The 19488-nt window shown below is 48.1% G+C and overlaps 1 protein-coding gene across 1 annotated transcript in view; it reads right to left on the reverse strand.

Moving 5' to 3' along the window:
• MEI1 (meiotic double-stranded break formation protein 1) overlaps nucleotides 1–19488 on the reverse strand; it is a 103603-nt gene that overhangs the window by 5738 nt on the left and 78377 nt on the right. Inside the window, exons 21-26 of the mRNA XM_015150474.3 lie at nucleotides 17982–18147; nucleotides 15217–15321; nucleotides 12663–12773; nucleotides 12213–12373; nucleotides 9627–9708; nucleotides 9264–9439 (exon numbers count right to left, since the gene is read on the reverse strand). Of these exons, the coding sequence (XP_015005960.3) occupies nucleotides 9264–9439; nucleotides 9627–9708; nucleotides 12213–12373; nucleotides 12663–12773; nucleotides 15217–15321; nucleotides 17982–18147 (801 nt within the window). The remainder of the gene's footprint in view (nucleotides 1–9263; nucleotides 9440–9626; nucleotides 9709–12212; nucleotides 12374–12662; nucleotides 12774–15216; nucleotides 15322–17981; nucleotides 18148–19488) is intronic.

Consider the following 19488-nt stretch of genomic DNA (forward strand, 5'->3'; position numbering starts at 1 on the left):
AAAAAAAAAAACAAAAAAGAGTGCTTTGTTTCAGAAAAGAAGATGGACCCTGGGCCACACTAAAATATTCATAGATTACAGACCCTGGAAGAGCCTCACAGTTTACTTAAGCCAGTGGGTTTCAACCTTTTTTTTTTTTTTTTAAAGCAACAGGACCTTTCATCAAAATTGTATGCTTTATTTTTTATTTTATTTTATTTTTTTTTTGAGACGGAGTCTCGCTGTGTCGCCCAGGCTGGAGTGCAGTGGCCGGATCTCAGCTCATTGCAAGCTCTGCCTCCCGGGTTTTTACGCCATTCTCCTGCCTCAGCCTCCCGAGTAGCTGGGACTACAGGCGCCTACCACCTCGCCCGGCTAGTTTTTTGTATTTTTTAGTAGAGACGGGGTTTCACCGTGTTAGCCAGGATGGTCTCGAACTCCTGACGTCATGATCCGCCCGTCTCGGCCTCCCAAAGTGCTGGGATTACAGGCTTGAGCCACCGCGCCCGGCCAAAATTGTATGCTTTAATAAGCACATGAAAATATTTATCATTAGTCATTAGGGAAATGCAAATTAAAACTACTAAGAGGTACCCCTGTACATCTACCAATAGCTAAAGTTAAAAGACTGACAACACCAAGTGTTGAGGAGAATGTGGAGCAGCTGGCACTCATACATTGCTGGTGGGAAGGTAAAATGGTGCAGCCACTTTGGGAAACAATTTGATGGCTTATTATAAAGTTAAACATATACTTATCATCCCCATAACCACCCTTATCACTCCAGTGCCCTATAGCCCTTCTTCAGAGCCCTCTGCTGCCACTGACCTGCCCCTTTACCCCATGTGACCCAGCATGGTGGACCCTGGACACTCTCTCTATTCTTATTTCAACTAACACTTTCCTCCACCGTGATCCATTCCTGGGGAAATAGAGGCTGTTCTCATGTCAAAACACCCCTTTTATTTTGCAGATGGAGAACATGAAGATTAGTAAGAAGTGACTTGCTAAACATCTTCAGAGTCAGAGGCTGGGCAGGGGCTTTGGCACAGATCCCTGTGACTCTAGATACTGTATCTTCCACTGCACTGCACTGGGCCTCCCAACTGCTGAAGATTCTGCATAGCTGATCAGCACTCAGTTTGTAGTGCTGGTGCCACCAGACTGCTTTGGCTCAGAGGTGTCAAGGAGGACCAGCACCCAGAGCTCTAGCTTAGGCTTCATTGTCATTTTTCTCCCTTGACACCAGTTTTTAAAAGTACAATTTTACTGAGATATAATTCACAAACCATGATACTCATCCTTTAAAGGATATAATTCAGTAGATTTTTTAAATTATATCCACAGAGTTGCACGGCAATATAATTCCAGAATATTTTCATCACCCCTAAAAAGAAACCCCATACTCAGCAGTCACTCTTCGTTCCCCCATCCCTCCACTCAGCCCTAGGCAACTACTAATCTACTTTCTGTCTCCATGGATTTGCCTTTCCCAGACATTTCTCTTAAGCAGAATCATAATATATGCTCTTTTATATCTGACTTCTTTCACTTAATGTTCTCAAGGTTCATCCATGTTGTAGCATGTGCCAGTGCTTCATTCCTTCGTATGGTCAAATAGTATTTCATTGTATGGATATACAATTTGTCTGTTCATCAGTTGATGGACATTGGGGTTGTTTCCACTTTTTCATTATTATGAATAGTGCTGCTATGAACATTCAGATACAAGGTTTTGTGTGGACATTCTCTACCTTCCTGCCAACACTTGCTATTATCTGTGTTATTTTAGCCACCCTCATGGGTATGACAGTGGCTTAGCTGTCATCTGCATGTATAGCCTCTTGTTCTTACCTCCAGGCACTCTCCTTGCCCCCATCTTCCCTACTGTGGCTAAGAGGGAACTTTCTTTTTTTCTTTTGAGATAGGTCTCACTCTGTCACCCAGGCTGGAACTCAGTGGCATGATCACAGCTCACTTCGGCCTCAACCTCCTGGGCTTAGGTGATCCTCCCATAGCCTCCTGAGTAGACGGGACTACAGGCATGTGCCACCACACCCAGCTAATTTTTTGTATTTTTTATAGGGATAGGGTTGTGCCGTGTTGCCCAGGCTGATCTGGAACTCCCAGACTCAAGCAATCCACCCACCTTGGCCTCCCTGAGTGCTAGGATTATAAGCGTGAGCCATAGTACCCAGCCTGAGAGAGAACTTTCAAACACACAGTCTGACAGCCGTCCTTCCACAGTTCGCACAGTGATTTTTAGCCTAGCGTGTGAGGCACGGCTCAGTTTGGCTCTGCCCAGCTTTTTCTCTCATTTTCTACCTCATCACACCCCACACCCCAGCATGCACTTTCAGACTATGTGCTTTGGTACATGCTATTGTCCTGCTGGAATGCCCTTCCTTCTATACCTCTGCCTAGATACCTTTCAAGGCTGAGTTCAGATGTCACCTTCTCTGTGAAGCCTCCCCTGACTTCCCACACAGGGGACATTTTTGCCTAAAAGTTTTCAGACTGGTCGTGGTGGCTCGCCTGTAATCCCAGCACTTTCAGAGGCTGAGTTGGGCAGATCACAAGGTCAGGAGTTCGAGACCAACCTGGCCAATATGGTGAAACCCTGTCTCTACTAAAAATAAAAAATTAGCTGGGTGTGGTGGTGGGTGCCTGTAGTCCCAGGTGCTCAGGAAGCTGAGGCAGGAGAATCACTTGAACCCGGGAGGCAGAGGCTGCAGCGAGCCGAGATCGTGCCATTGCACTCTAGCCTGGGCGACAGAGTGAGACTCTGTCTCAGAAAAAAAAGAAAAAAAGAAGTTCTCAGTTTTGTGGAAGAACACAATGTAAACCACTGATCATATAATAAAATATGATTAATGTGATACTCAATACATAGCAGAATGAACCATTCTGGGGGCTAAAGGGAGAGGGATTTCCTCTATTGCTGGGTTACTGGAATAAATATTTGCTGTATATATGAATCACTGAACAAATGAATGAACAAATGAATAAAAAGCTAGTTTTAAGACCGGGCGCAGTAGCTCACACCTGTAATCCCAGAACTTTGGGATGCCGAGGCAGGCGGATCACTTGAGGCCAGGAGTTTTGAGACCAGCCTGGCCAACATGGCGAAACCCTGTCTCTACTAAAAATACAAAAAATTAGCTGGGTGTGGTGGCAGGCACCTGTAATCCCAGGTACTCGGGAGGCTGAGGCATGAGAATCTCTTGAAACCGGGAGGCAGAGGTTGCAGTGAGCCCAGTGAGCCGAGATCACACCACTGTACTCCAGCCTGGGCAACAGAACGACAGTCTGTCTCGAAAAAAAAAAAAAAAAAGCTAGCTTTAAACAACAAACTGGTTGAAATGAAGGAGGCTTAGCTACAGCCATGAGGTCCTGGGCAGTGACAGAGGGGGCACTGTGGCTGAACACAGAAGGCCAGGAAATTTCTCGGGAGTGTGGCAGTGAGAGAAAAGAGGAAAAGGCTAGTTGGTCCTGTTCACTAGGCAATTATAGGGCAGTGACTGTGAGGCTAAGACAGGCTCTTCAGCAATACCCTCCTATATGCAGGGTAGGCCCAGCAACTTCTACAGGGGGAGTCATGAGCTTCTCAGGTTGGGTTCTCCTTCCCAGGGACTGTCTGTTGAGAACAGTCAGTCAAAAACTACCAGAGAGACACATACAGGATTCCACTTACATGAGGTCCCTAGAGTAGTCAAATTCATAGAGAGAGCAAGTAAAATGCCAGGGGATGGGGGAGGGGACTGGGGAATTGTTTAATGGGTACAGAGTTTCAGTTTGGGAAGATTAAAACATCTAGAGATGGATGATGGTGAAAGTTGCACAACAATGTGAATGTACTTAATGCCACTGACCTGTATACTTAAAATGATTAAAATATTAATTTTTATGTTATATATAGTTTACTATAATTAAAACAAGGCCAGGTGCAGTGACTCACACCTGTAATCCTAGCACTTTGGGAGGTCAAGGCCAGAGGATTGCTTAAGCCCAGGAGGTAAAGACCACCCTGGGCAACATAGTGAGATATCATCTCTACAAAAGTATTTTATTTTATTTTTTATTTATTTATTTTTTTGAGATTGAGTCTTGCTCTGTCACCCAGGCTGGAGTGCACTGGCATGATCTTGGCTCACTGCAACCTCCACCTCCTGGGTTCAAGTGATTCTCCTGCCTTGCCCTCCTTAGTAGCTTGGATTACAGGTGCGTGCCACCACGTCCGGCTAATTTTTTTGTATTTTTAGTAGAGATGGGGTTTCACCATGTTGGCCAGGCTGGCCTCAAATTCCTGACCTCAAGTGATCCGCCCGCCTTGGCCTCCCAAAGTGCTGATATTACAGGCATGAGCCACCGCGCCTGGCCTCACTACCAATACAAAAGTATTTTAAAATTAGCTGGGCATGGTGGTGTACACCCATAGTCCCAACTATTCAGGAGGTTGAGATGGGAGGATCACTTAGGCCTAGCAGGTTAAGGTGGCAGTGAGCCATGATCATGCCACTGCACTCTTAACTGTTTATAAAAATAAACAAATGCCAGAGGCAGAGTTGAGTGTCACAGGCCAGGGAGACATCTAGGCTCTTGGGCATGAGGGGCGGATGGTGAAATTGCTATACAATCCTTCACTGGCAGCTGGGCACGTTGGCTCACACCTGTAATCCCAGCATTTTAGGAGGCCGAGGTGGGTGGATCACCTGAGGTCGGGAGTTTGAGACCAGCCTGGCCAACATGGTGAAACCTTGTCTCTACTAAAAATACAAAAATTAGCCAAGAGTGGTGGCAAACACCTGTAATCCCAGCTACTCAGGAAGCTGAGGCAGGAGAATTGCTTAAATCCAGGAGGCGGAGGTTGCAGTGAGCTGGGATCCCACCACTTCACTGCAGCCTGGGTGACAGAGCAAGACTTTATCTCCAAAAAAAACCCACAAACTTCACTGGCACCCCACCCTAGTGTTTAGGCTATTGGTTTGAAGAAGGCTTTTTCATCACTCAAGGCCCAGTTCAAATGCTGCCTCTCCTGTGCAGCCTTCCAATACAGGTTGAGGCTGGGCACACCTGTAATCCCAGCACTTTGGGATGCCGAGGCGGATGGATCACTTGAGGTCACGAGTTCGAGACCAGCCTGGCCAACATGGTGAAACCCCATGTCTACTAAAAATACAAAATTAGTCAAGCATTGTGGTAAGTACCAGTAGTCCCAGGCACTTGGGAGGCTGAGGCAGGAGAATCACTTGAACTCAGGAGGCAGAGGTTGCAATGAGCTGGGATCGCACCACTGCACTCCAGCCTGGGCGACAGAGCAAGACTCCATCTCAAAAACAAACAAAAAAACAAATACTGGTTGAGTATCTGTAATTAAAAATATGAAATCTGGCCGGGCACGGTGGCTCAAGCCTGTAATCCCAGCACTTTGGGAGGCCGAGACAGGCGGATCACGAGGTCAGGAGATCGAGACCATCCTGGCTAACACGGTGAAACCCCGTCTCTACTAAAAAATACAAAAAAAAAAAAAAAAAACTAGCCGGCCGAGGTGGCGGGCGCCTGTAGTCCCAGCTACTCGGGAGGCTGAGGCAGGAGAATGGCGTGAACCCGGGGGTGGAGCTTGCAGTGAGCTGAGATCTGGCCACTGCACTCCAGCCTGGGCAACAGAGCGAGACTCCGTCTCAAAAAAAAAAAAAAAAAAAAAAAAAGAAATCTGAAATACTACAAAATCCAAAACTTTTGAGCACAAACATGATGCTCAAAGCAGATGCTCATTGGGCATTTCGGATTTTGGACTTTCGTATTAGGAATGCTCAACTGCTAATGGGTCATTTTGGCATTAGATGTAGTTATTTGTGTTTCCTATAATCTGTGAGTGCCTAAATGGCTGAGATCATGTCATGTTAATTTCTGTGTTTTCATCCATTCAACAAACATTCCCAGATGCCAATTTTGTGCCAAGTTCTGTGCTGGATATTAGGAAATCATTCCTCCCCCCCATCTCCTGTTCTGAATGTTAAACAGGAATGTCAGCCCTTTTAGAAACATTAGGGAGAAAGCATTTCCCTAACTGGCCCTCCTCACCCAAGGAAGGTTTTATCTAACAGGCAAGACACCAGCTTAAGATCTACTGTGCCATCAGGGCAGGATTAAGGTATTAAAGGTTATGCTCCCATGAATTTAAACTCTTAAGATCCTGGCCAGCTGGCTAAGTGTCCATAATGTAAACGCAGTTTTTCCCACCTGTGGACCCTGGTCTGGCAAGAAGGAGGGTGGTTTAAAAAGCTCATTTTGGACAGATATGATTAAGCAAGTATAATAAAATGTTATTAGCAGAATCTAGGTGATGGGTGTATGAGTGTTCACTGTAAAATTCTCTCATTGCTGTATGTTTGAAAAACTGCAGGAAAAAAAAAAGCCCATTCTGTTTGAGTCCCAGCCAATATTCTACTATGATGTTTACCAGCAATAAAGCTGATATTTTGGTTCTCATCTGATTCCTGAATTCTAAATTAGCTTTAAACCCACAAGGGGAAGAACACACAAAGATTAACCAGACTCAGACTCTGCCCTTGAGTACATCACAACCTGGTACAGGGAAGAGTGATATGAAAATGGAAACTTGAAACAGAGAGCTAAGTGCTGTAATAGGATAGATGTTTGATCCCTAAAGAGCACAGAGCCTTGTGCATGGATGTGCCACAGGACAAGACTCAGCAACCACTGACTTAGCATAGGGCCCACTCCTGGGACATCTTCCTGGAGCCACCAGTACCCTTCACAGGCCATGACATGGGGTCAGGGCTCGGGATATGACTACATAAACACTAATCTACAAGTGTCCCCTAAGCCATAAAACAAAAACCCCTTGGAGGTGGACATGCTTTTGCTTGCCCTGGATCCCCTCCTTCTGGCAGCAGTTTTCCTGTGGGGAGCCATCCCTCTCTTGGGTTCAGTCCACCTGGGCTATGGAGAGCTGACCACATGCCCTGGCCTCCAGGAGAGGGCACTGACCCAAGCCAGGCCAATCAGGGCATCCCATGCCCCTACCATGGTGACTGGCATATTACCCAAGCCAGCCTAATGAGACTCAATTCTGGGAACTATGAGGAAAGAGAAATCTTTTTTCCCTGGAGGATATAAGCTAGGAGTTACTGCTGGTCATCCTACTATGTCATAAAAATAAAGCTGACAGTGAGGAATGCAAAGCCAACAGATGGAAAGAGTCTGATGACCTTGTCTGAGCTTCTGGGATCCAGCTGTGCCTGAAGCCAGTATTAATCCCAGGACCTCTCAGTTATAAGTCAAATTGAGTTTTGTTTCTGTCACTGTAGCTTTAAAAGTCTCACCCAGGCCGGGCGCGGTGGCTCACGCCTGTAATCCCTGCACTTTGGGAGGCCGAGGCGGGCGGATCACGAGGTCAGGAGATCGAGACCATCCTGGCTAACACGGTGAAACCCCGTCTCTACTAAAATACAAAAAATTAGCTGGGCGCGGTGGCGGGCGCCTGTAGTCCCAGCTACTCGGGAGGCTGAGGCAGGAGAATGGCGCGAACCTGGGAGGCGGAGCTTGCAGTGAGCCGAGATGGTGCCACTGCACTCCAGCCTGGGCGACAGAGTGAAGACTCCGCCTCAAAAAAAAAAAAAAAGTCTCACCCAGACAGGGCGTGGTGGCTTATGCCTGTAATCCTAGCAACTTTGGAGGCCGAGTTAAGAGGATCACTTGAGGCCAGGAGTTCGAGACCAGTCTGGCAATATAGCAAGACCCCATCTGTATTTTAAAAATAAAAATATCGGGAGGCTGAGGCAGGAGAATGGCATAAAAACCCGGGAGGCAGAGCTTGCAGTGAGCTGAGATCCGGCCACTGCACTCCAGCCTGGGCGACACAGCGAGACTCCGTCTCAAAAAAAAAAATTAAAAAAAATTAAAAAAAAAATAAATAAATAAATAAATAAATAAAAATAGGCCGGGTGGGCCGGGCACGGTGGCTCACGCCTGTAATCCCAGCACTTTGGGAGGCCGAGGTGGGCAGATGACGACGTCAGGAGATCGAGACCATCCTGGCTAACATGGTGAAACCCTGTCTCCACTAAAAATACAAAAACATTAGCTGGGCGTGGTGGCGGGTGCCTGTAGTCCCAGCTACTCTGGAGGCTGAGGCAGGAGAATGGCCTGAACCCGGGAGGTGGAGCTTGCAATGAGCCAAGATTGCACCACTGCACTCCAGCCTGGGCGACAGCAAGACTCCATCTCAAAAAAAAAAAAAAAAAATAGGCCGGGTGTGGTGGCTCATTCCTGTAATCCCAGCACTTTGGGAGGCTGAGGCGAATGGATCACCTGAGGTCAGGAGTTTGAGACCAGCCTGACCAATATGAGGAAACCCCATCTCTACTAAAAATACAAAAATTAGCTGGGTGTGGTGGCATGCATCTGTAATCCCAGCTACTCGGGAGGCTGAGACAGAAGAATCACTTGAACTTGGGAGGCAGAGGTTGCAGTGAGCCGAGATCGCACCATTCCACTCCAGCCTGGACAACAAGAGTGAAACTCTGTCTCAAAAATAAATAGGCTGGGTGCAGTCGCTCACGCCTGTAATCCCAGCACTTTGGGAGGCTGAGGCAGGCAGATGACGAGGTCAGGAGATCGAGACCATCCTGGCTAACACAGTGAAACCCTGTCTCTACTAAAAATACAAAAAATTAGCCGGGCATGGTGGCGGGTGCCTGTAGTCCCAGCTACTTGGGAAGCTGAGGCAGGAGAATGGCGTGAACCCGGGAGGCAGAGCTTGTAGTGAGCCGAGATCACACCACTGCACACTAGCCTGGGCGACAGAGCTAGACTCTGTCTAAAAAATAATAAATAGCCGGGCGCGGTGGCTCACGCCTGTAATCCCAGCACTTTGGGAGGCCGAGGCGGGCGGATCACAAGGTCAGGAGATCGAGACCACGGTGAAACCCCGTCTCTACTAAAAATACAAAAAATTAGCCGGGCGCGGTTGTGGGCGCCTGTAGTCCCAGCTACTCGGGAGGCTGAGGCAGGAGAATGGCATGAACCCGGGAGGCGGAGCTTGCAGTGAGCCGAGATCGCGCCACTGCACTCCAGCCTGGGCAACAGCGTGAGACTCCGTTTCAAAAAAAAAAAATAAATAAATAAATAAATAAATTAATTAATTAAATTAAATAAAAATAATTTTTTAAAAAAAGTCTTACTCAATCCACCCTCCAAGCCCTGGTAGGAATATCAGGCTCTTGGGAGAAGCAAGCCCCACTCAGCAAGAGCCTTACCTGCACCAGGAGGTTCTGCAGCCCAATGACCAGGGACCGGACTTGTGATGTTCGCAGTGGAGCTAGGACAGTGTCCTCGGCGGCTGGCAGTGGCTGGGCCCCTGAGGGCACCAGGGCTACCAGGGCAGAGGAAAAGCTTTGTCGCAGGGCTGTCCGCAGGAAGCATAAGATGGCAGCTGGAAGCAAGAGATTCCTTAGACCCAGTTCCTGTCTCCTTCCCACCTCCCACCCAGCTGTGTCACAGGATGGGAGACAATGAAGATGAGACAATTATGGAGTGACCATAGGCTGGTCAGGGTGCTGGTCCTATCTGAAAACCGAGGAGAAAAGCTTTTCTTCTGCTAGAGACTTGTGGACCAATACCTGAGAGCAGTGCAGTCTTTTTTTTTGGAAAGCTGAGAGCCTTCAGTACTTGGTCCATTTCCACAGAGAGTGTCTGGTGAACCTGGCAGGGCACAGGGTAAAGGGCTAACCCCCATGTTCTGGAAGCCTGGGCAGAAAATAACCTGCCTGAAAATCTCTTCTATCACCTCCCCCCACATATCCACTGCATTGAAAGGGGACAGAGGAGACCACACAGAGTCCTCTAAGCTGCACCAGCCCTAGCTTCAGGAGCATTAGGAGGAGAATCAAGTCTGTACCTGGAGAACACTTTTTCTTCGAAATCTCCGCCATCCTCATTGGCCTCCTCCACCAGACAGCCTTCCCTGGCCTCATCTGTGGTTCAGTCTCTGGCTCTGTTCACTATACACCTAACTCTAAAAAAATCTGGAGTCAGGCCAAATCAAAATCCTGGCTCTCAGATCAGATACAGTGGCTTACACCTGTAATCCCAGCACTTTGGGTGGTTGAGGTGAGAGGACTGCTTGAGCCCAGGAGTTAAAGACCAGCCTGGACAACATGGCAAAACCCCATCTCTACAAGAAAATGCAAAAACATTAGCTGGGCATGGTAGCATGTGCCTGTAGTCCTTGCTATTCAGGAGGCTGAGGTGAGAGAATCACTTGAGCCAGGAGGCCAGGGCTGCAGTGAGCTGGGATACTGCTACTGCACTCCAGCCTGGGCGAAGATTCCATTTCTTTAAAATAATAATAATAATAATAATCCTGGCTTTGCTACCTATCAGTTGTATGGCCTTAGGCAAGTTATTGCACCTCTCTTAGCATGCCTTACTTTCTTCATCTATGAAATTAAGACAGGTCAGGCACAGTGGCTCACGCCTGTAATCCCAGCACTTCTGGATGCCAAAGTGGGCAGATCACCTGAGGTCAGGAGTTCAAGACCAGCCTGACCAACTTGGAGAAACCCCACCTCTACTAAAAATACAAAATTAGCTGGGTGTGGTGGCGGATGCCTGTAATCCCAGCTACTCGGGAGGCTAAGGCAGGAGAATCGCTTGAACCCAGGAGGCGGAGGTTGTGGTGAGCCGTGATTGCACCACTGCACTCCAGCCTGGGCAACAAGAGCAAAACTTTGTCTCAAAAAATAAAATAACAGGGAACTCTGTGTGTGTGTGTGTGTGTGTGTGTGTGTTGGGGGGCTGGGGGGGAGCGTTATATGGGAACTCTCTGTACTACCTGCACCATTTTTCTATAAATCTAAAACTGTCCTAAAAATGAAGTCTATTAATAATAAACAACACAGAAAAAAAAAAGGTATGGCGATGTGAAGGAGCACAGCTGACTGGGAGAAGCACAAATGCCTGACCAGAGGACAGGGAAGGTGGGTGGAAATGGCAGAAAGTAAGGCTGCAGAGGGTTAGGCCTAGAGGAGGACAAAAAGGCAGCAGCTTGGGCAGAAGGGATGTGAGGACAGACTGTGGCTGCAATGATAGGACATGCAGAAGAGGGAAGAGACGGGTGGCCAGGAGATTGTAACTAGGTCACATTAGTGGGGAGCACAAATGATCAGGCCTGAGTTAGGGCACTGGAGGTAGCTGGGAGCAGGTAATTGCCTAGGTGTGAGCTGAGGGTCAGGGCAGAGCTAAGGACAAAATGCAAGTTTTCTCCTAGGCAGGTGACTGCAGACAGCTGGATGAGCCCAGCAGCCTCACACAGAAAATTAGGAAAGGTTTCTGTCCTAAACCAACCACAGGTAACAACTTGCAGGATTTGCCAGAGCATAGATTTGCCACAGCTTGTTGCCCCTCTAGAGGCCAAAGTTTAAAACTGATGTCACTTCTGTGTGCCCATCACTAGATTGGCACAGTATTGGGCACAGTGTGAGGATACCACAGAGGCTAGCAGATGGTTTCCATGAGAAGCAGCCCACAGAGGAGCTCATGCAGGGCACTGTGATGACAAGGCCCTACAAGAGGGAGGGGCTGAGGGGAAAGAGGTGCTCTGTGGATATGTCCACTGCTCTTCTCTTCCCTGCATCACTTTCTGGAACAGTAATAACGACAGTTAACCATGTGCGGCATTCCACAGCTTGCCATGCTATACTTCAAGGTTGCAGGCTGGCTTCTGCCTCCCCGTCTGGTCTGTTCTGCTCCATTCATTCCCCACATTCTCGTCACACAGAGCACCTCACCACTCCCCAAACATACAAAGCATGTCCTGAATTTGTGCAGCTTCATGCCTTTGCTCATATTGTTCTCTCTACCTAGAATGCCTTTCCCCACTATCTTTGCTGAGTACAATCTTATCTTTCAAGGCTTTGCTTAAAGACTACAAGTTCCCTAAGGGTAGGACACATGCTATGTTCATTTTTTATTCCTCTGTGCCAAGAATAGAGCCTGGAGCATAGGTAAACCTTATGTGTTAAGTGGATTACAACCCTGAGATGTTTTCCCCATTTTGTAGGTAAGGAAACTGAGCTCAGAAAGGGTAAATACCTTGCCAAGGTCACACAGCTAATAAGCCCTAGAGCTGGGACCAGAACTCATGATCTTCAACACTCCTCTGAGTGCCACCCCATGCCTCAAAGCCACAGGAGTTAGAGACTAACCTGCAAACTGTCCTTGTGCTGCTGGGCAGAGAAGGAGGCAGTGAGCAGCCAGGCAGAGCAGAGGAGCCCAGTCCTGGGAGAATCTGCCTTCGCCAAGGTGAGGGCCAGCATCTTCTCCAGAAGCTCCATCAGGCCTGTGCTGCTCAGGAGCACTGCAGCAGCTGCAGGGGGTGGGCAGGGCAGGGCCCACAGGAGTTACAGAGGAGTTTCAGCTAAGTGCCACCATGGTGCTTAGCACCTGATGGGGGCTTCACAAACAGAGAATCATCCTCAGGCTCTAAGGATCCCAGCTTTCTAACAGAAGCTCAGGTTATTAGAGCCAGAAAGGACCCTTATGACTACCAGCCACACACACAGAACCCTATTCATTTTTTTAAGATGAAAAAGTTGAGGTAGAGAGGACCACAGACTGCCCAGCACTCTTCACTGTCCCAGCCCAGGCCCCTGCACCTCTTTTCTGACTGCTGGGTGTGGTCTGATGAAGGCTCCAATACAGGAAGTTGAAGGAGGGCTGCAGGATGTCCACGTCAGTGGGGCTGCACTTCCCACACAGCTTGCTTACTGCAAGAGATGAGAGTCCCCAGGTGGCCTGTCGCACAACACTCACACTTGTCACAGGTGGTAGCCTGTGACCGGTTATTTCAGATGTCAGTCTTGGGGAGCAAGCACAAACTAAGTATCCCTGATATTACAACCAATGGAAAGAAACACAGTGACAAACCTCAAGGCACATTCACACCTTCCATCTAGACAAACATCAGGCAAGCATCCTACAGCTGCACATTAGCCAGAAAGACTTCAGGAATTCAAAAGGATCCTTTGAACATCGTCACCACCTTCCCAAAGGAACTTTAACCGTCGAATGAAGTGCAGTTCCCTGTACTTGCCACATCCCCTCCCTCACATCACTTCATTTGGCTAACTCCTCTAGTCCTCGTCAGCAATCAAGATTCAGCTCAGGCCTGCACAGTGGCTTACGCCTGTAATCCCAACACTTTGGGTGGCGGAGGCAGGTGGATTGCTTGAGCCCAGGAGTTCGAGACCAACCTGGGCAACGTGGTGAGACCTCGTCTCTCCACAAAAAATACAAAAATTTAGCTGGGCATCGTGGCACACACTGGTAGTCCCAGCTGCTCAGGAGGCTGAGGTGGAAGGATCACCTGAGCCCGAGAGGTTGAGGCTGCAGTGAGCAATTATCATGCTATTACACTTCAACCTGGGTGACAGAGTGAGACCCTGTCCAAAAAAAAAAAAAAAAAAAAAAGATTCAGCTCAAAGTTAATCTCCCCCTTGAAGCCTTCCTTAACCTCTCAAGGCAAGATTAGATGCTGCTTCTGCATTCTCCCAGGACTCATCAGTGCAACATTACACTGTAGACATCTATAGAACATATCCCTTTACTGTTGGGAACTCCTACTTCCCATCTCCCTATCCCCATCCTAATATGAAACCTACCTACATCTCCATTCACTTTTTGGCAGCCACATCACACCCTGACTTCTGTGGTCACCCAGAGAAGCAGGTCTTGGCTCCTTCCCACAACAGTATCTCCACCCCGAACCACAGTCCTTTACTCTCTGCTCTCATATAGAAGTGCTCAAGGATTATATGTAAATGTCCTAATACATTACATTATATGGGTTTCAGCCTGTTACTCCCTGTCAGAGGCTCTTTTGAAGGCTGAGTTTGTCACACACAAATCTCCCTCCTAGCTTAGTGTCAGCCGTGATCTCACAGACAGGTTGGTGATGACTGGCACCAGGCTGAGGCCATCTGCAATGTGTCCCCAGTAGCCTTTTTTTGAATCTGATACTGATCTTCTCATGAGATGGACTGAGCTCCGGGCAGGGAAGGTGCCCCATCTTCACCTGTGGCTAGAGGACCTGGGAGGGGTCCACAGACACTGAAGACACATCATTTTTCCTATTCATTTCAGTCTTCCCTCAGCAAATCTTCCTGCGGGTGCTGCCTATGAAGTGATGACAGCATCATGAGTTGAGAAACCAAGGAGGTTTGGGGTGTAAGAAAGAAGCCTGGAGAACTGTGAACTGGATCATCAGATCTGAGTCAATTGTAGGATGAGGTGGAGAGTTGACTTTGTGCCAGGAAAAAAAGAATCTGCATGGATAGCATCTGTTGAAGGCCTACTGTGTGTCAAGCACTGTGTGACATTCTCTAACTAACTAGGTAAGTATTCCTTATCTTAACCCTAGGTTAGGAAAGTACTACTACTTTACCTATGAGGAACCTAAGGCTCACAGAGAATAGATGATTGCTGGTGACTAAGCTGAGATTCAAACCCAGGCCTTCCTGACTCTAGAGCTTCTGCCTGTCACACACTGATTTGTTTGTTTTAGAGACGAGGTCTCACTCCATTGCCCAGGCTGGGTGCAGTGGTGAGATCATAGCTCACTGCAGCCTTGATGTCCTGGGCTCAAGCAATCCTCCCGCCTCGGCCTTTCCAAGTAGCTCGGACTATATATAGGTCTGCATCACCACGCACAGCTAATTTTTGGTATTTTTTTGTAGAGACAGGGTTTCACCATGTTACCAAGGCTGGTCTTGAACTCCTGAGCTCAACCGACACGCTGCCTCAGCCTCCCAAAGTGCTAGGATTATAGGCGTGAGCCACCAAGACTGGCTGTTTGTAGAGGCAGGATCTTGCTATGTTGCCCAGGCTTGTCTTGAACTCCTGGCTTCAAATAATCCTCCTGCCTCAAACACCCAAAGTGCTGGGATTACAGGCATGAGCACCGCCCCCCCCAACCGGCCTCATAATGCTGATTTTTTGCAGAGGTGGGGTGTCTCCCAAACATTCCCAGAGAACAAGCAGAGAAAGCCCTGAGAGGTCCTTTAGCAAGAAAACCCTAGGGATAGACTGACCTACTAGCTTCTTCCAAAGGGATGAAAGAGTAGAAGAAAGAAGAACACCAGCCTACTTAGTGAGCACCCACTGCACATCCAGCCCTGGACCCTCAGGCGCTATCCCAAGCAGCCAGGGCACCTTGGTGAAGGAGCTTCATGGCCATGCTGTCCAGTTCTTGCTCTGACACATTCTTGAGCTGCATCAGGGAGAGGAGGCTCAGCAGCAATGGTAGGTTCCCCGAGGCTGTGAAGAAGACGGAGGGCTAGGCAGGAAGCCTGATGCTCAGATCACCTGAAGGTCAGACACCCTGCCCTGCTTTAATGGCCCTTAATAACAGGTTCAAAGTTTTCTGTTTCCTAAGGGGTGAGGTGTTTTGCTGGGATTTACTCCTATTTCTTTTTTTTTTTTTTTTTTTTTTTTGAGGTGGAGTCTCACTCTGTCGCCCAGGCTGGAGTGCAGTGGCGCAATCTCGGCTCACTGTAAGCTCTACCTCCCGGGTTCCCGCAATTCTCCTGCCTCAGCCTCCCGAGTAGCTGGGACTACAGGCGCCGCCACCACGCCCGGCTAACTTTTTTGTATTTTTAGTAGAGACGGGGTTTCATTGTGTTAGCCAGGATGGTCTCGATCTCCTGACCTCGTGATCCGCCCGTCTCGGCCTCCCAAAGTGCTGGGATTACAGGCTTGAGCCACCGCACCCGGCCACTCCTATTTCTTTTATTTAGAACAGGTGTGACTGATAAACTAAGTGCCAGACATAGGTTGGTACCAGGAATTCATTATTTCATTTAATCCCACTAAAAAAATGTGAAGCATGGATTGTTATTCCTATTTTGTATTGACAAAATTGAGGCTCAGAGAGGCTAAGTGACTTCTCCAAGGTCCCACAGCCAGAAAGTGGCAGGATGCTATGGTCTGAATGTTTGTGTTCCTCCAAAATTCATGTTGAAATCTTAACCCCCAATGTGATAGTATTAGGAAGTGAGATCTTTGGTAGATGACTGAATCATGAGGGCAAAATCTTCATGAATGGGATGAGTGGCCATTTGAAAGAAACTCCCTCCCTCACCCCTTCTGCCATGTGAGGACACGGTAAGAAGATAAGCCATCATGCTGGCACATGCCTATAACCCCAGCTACTCAGGAGTCTGAGGTTGGGGGATTGCTTGAGCCTAGGAGGTCAAGGCTGTGGGGGGCAGGGGAGGAGAAGGAGGAAGAAAGGAGGAGGAGAAGTGAGGAGGAGGAGGAGGGAGGGGAGAAGGAAAGGAAGGAGGAGGAAAAGAGGAAGAAGAACAAGAGGAGAAGAAAAAAAGAAGAAGAGGAAAGAAGAAAAGTAAGGAAGGAAGGAAGGAAGGAAGGCAGCCATTTATGAACCAGGAAGTGGGCCTTCACCAGACACTGAATCTTTCAGCACCTTGATTTTGGATTTCCCAGCCCCCAAAACTGGGAGACATAAATTTCTGTTGTTTATAAGTCACCGTCTATGGCTCAAATAGACCCAAATCTGAATCCAATGCCCATGGCCTTCCCACTATGTTTCCACTAAATCTTAAGGTTCTTAACCAGTATTATCAGTTAAACATGGCTTGTCCTTTCCTGAAAAGAAATAACTCATCTCCTCTTGACACCCTTAAATCTACTTCCAAACCCTCAGTCCTCTGTCAGGCAGCCACAGATTACCTCTCGCTTTGCTTAGAAATATAATTTTAGACCGAGTGTGTAGCTCACACCTATAATCCCAGCACTTTGGGAGGCTGAGGCAGGCACATCACTTGAGGTCAGGAGTTCGAGGGCAGCCTGGACAATATAGTGAAACCCCACCTCTACTAAAAATACAAAAAATTAGCCAGGCGCAGTGGTGCGTGCCTGTAATCCCAGCTATGAGGGAGGCTGAGGCAGAAGAATCACTTGAACCTGGGAGGTGAAGGCTGCAGTGAGCCGAGATCATGCCACTGCACTCTAGCCTGAACAACAGAGTGAGACCCTGTCTCAAAAAGAAAAAAATTATTTTAAAAATTCAACTTCTCTAAAAATAGAAAAAAATTGAGCCGGGCACAGTCGCTCACCCCTGTAATCCAAGCACTTTGGGAGGCTGAGGCGGGCGGATCACTTGAGCTCAGGGGTTTGAGACCACCCTGGGCAACATGGTGAAACCCCTGTCCTGAAAATACAAAAAAAAATTAGCTAGGTGTGGTGGCACATGCCTGTAAGTCCCAGCTACTTGGGAGGCTGAGGCATAAGAATTGCTTGAACCCAGGAAGTGGAGGTTGCAGTGAGCAGAGATCTTGCCACTGCACTCCAGCGTGGGTGACAGTCTAGTGAGACTCTGTCTCAAAAATAAAATAAAATAAAATAATAATAAAATAAAATATATAAAATATAAAATAAATAAATACAATAAAATAAACCAATCCCAATTTTCAGTGTCTCCATACTGTACCAAACATCAAGCTTCCTTGACTCCAGTGAGTACCATGCCAGATTTGGAAACTATTCCCCCAGATCTCACTGGGAGCTTCCAACACATCACAGATCCACCTCCCTTCCCGGCCCCTGTGGATTGCTGCTGCCTCCAGCCTCCTTCAGATTTTCCACCTTCTTCTTCCCACGGGGGGCTGCCATGCTTGTGACAAACAACTCTGAGCACATGCTGCACACGGTGGGGATATGCACGCACACATCAAACACATCCACTCATGTTAAACACACACACAGCAAACCAAGCATGATGTACACCCACTCTGAAGTGAGAAAAAGGAGGTGAAGGTTAGCTTGATGCCACAATGGCCTTTCTTTTTCAGATAAAATCCTGATTCTCTCTCCTGGAGCAGACCTAACAAGGGTAGAGATGCCCATTCTCGACTGGCTTTCAGGTCAAAGTGTGCCCACAGCAGCTGCAGACTGACCTTCTGATGGGGAGGCCCCATGCTCCACTAGCAGACGCTGCAGGATCAGCAGGAAGTGGCCTCGGATAAGACCACCCACTTGTATATCCTCATTCCTCCTCAGGAAGGTCCTCAGGCTAATCAGTACCTTGTGAGCTGTGTCCACTGGGCTGGAATAGATGAGGTCCTGAGCAGGAGAGAAGAAAGCAAAAGATCAGAGGGTACTGCAGTTGGGGAAAAGTGATAATGCGGAATAGAGGGGCAGGAAAAGGGCCCAGAATTAGAGTGTCACAAAAACTGGGTAATCTGTCACTTACTCAGCACCTATTATGTACCAAAGGCTCTTCTAGGTGCACTGACATGTCACAACCATCCCTTAGAACAGGATCATCCTAGGCCAGGTGCGGTGGCTCAGCACTTTGGGAAGCTGAGGCGGGCAGATCACGAGGTCAGGAGATCGAGACCATCCTGGCTAACATGGTGAAACCCTGTCTCTACTAAAAACACAAAACATTAGCCGAGCGTGGTGGTGGGCACCTGTAATCCCAGCTACTCGGGAGGCTGAGGCAGAATGGCGTGAACCCATGAGGCAGAGCTTGCAGTGAGCCAGGATCACGCCACTGTACTCCAGCCTGGGTGACAGAGCGAGACTCCATCTCAAGAAAAAAAAAAAAAAAAGGCCGGGCGCGGTGGCTCAAGCCTGTAATCCCAGCACTTTGGGAGGCCGAGACGGGGGGATCACGAGGTTAGGAGATCGAGACCATCCTGGCTAATACGGTGAAACCCCGTCTCTACTAAAAAAAAAAATACAAAAAACTAGCCAGGCGAGGTGGCGGGCGCCTGTAGTCCCAGCTACTCGGGAGGCTGAGGCAGGAGAATGGCGCAAACCCGGGAGGCGGAGCTTGCAGTGAGCTGAGATCCGGCCACTGCACTCCAGCCTGGGTGACAAAGCGAGACTCTGTCTCAACAAAAAAAAAAAAAAAAAAAAGAAAAAAGAAAAAGAATAGGTCCATCCTATTAAATCCATCCCAAACAGGAGAAAACAGAGGCTCAGAGAGATTACATGACTTGCTAAAGGTCATATAAGCCAGTGGCACAGACAGAATTTGAATGCAGATTTCCTAACTCCAAGCCCAAAGCTCTATTTTCCAGGATGCCTCCCTCTTGCAAAAGGACAGATTCAATGCACGGTAAGGGAAGTGAGGACCAGGTCAGGCCCCTTCTCTACCAAGGCATCTGGCTATCTCTGCCCTAAGCTATAAAGGCCTTAGGCTCGGAAGATGGGAAAGGACATTGCTTTTTATTTTGCTTTCAGAGTTATTTTAATGAGTACATGTTAAAGACAAAGCCAGTCAGAAGCTGCACCAGAGGCTACCCTACTGATAGCTCCTGGCTCCCACTAGCTCAAAGAAGCCAATTCCTTTGGACAGGCTAATGTGCTGGGCTAGTTAGGACTGAGGGTTATGAACCCAAGGTCACACAGACTCTCTCTCCAGGGAGGGCAGCTCCTGACACACAGAGAGATATG

This window comes from Macaca mulatta, chromosome 10, assembly GCF_049350105.2.
Source record: "Macaca mulatta isolate MMU2019108-1 chromosome 10, T2T-MMU8v2.0, whole genome shotgun sequence".
Classification (NCBI taxonomy): Eukaryota; Metazoa; Chordata; class Mammalia; order Primates; family Cercopithecidae; genus Macaca; species Macaca mulatta.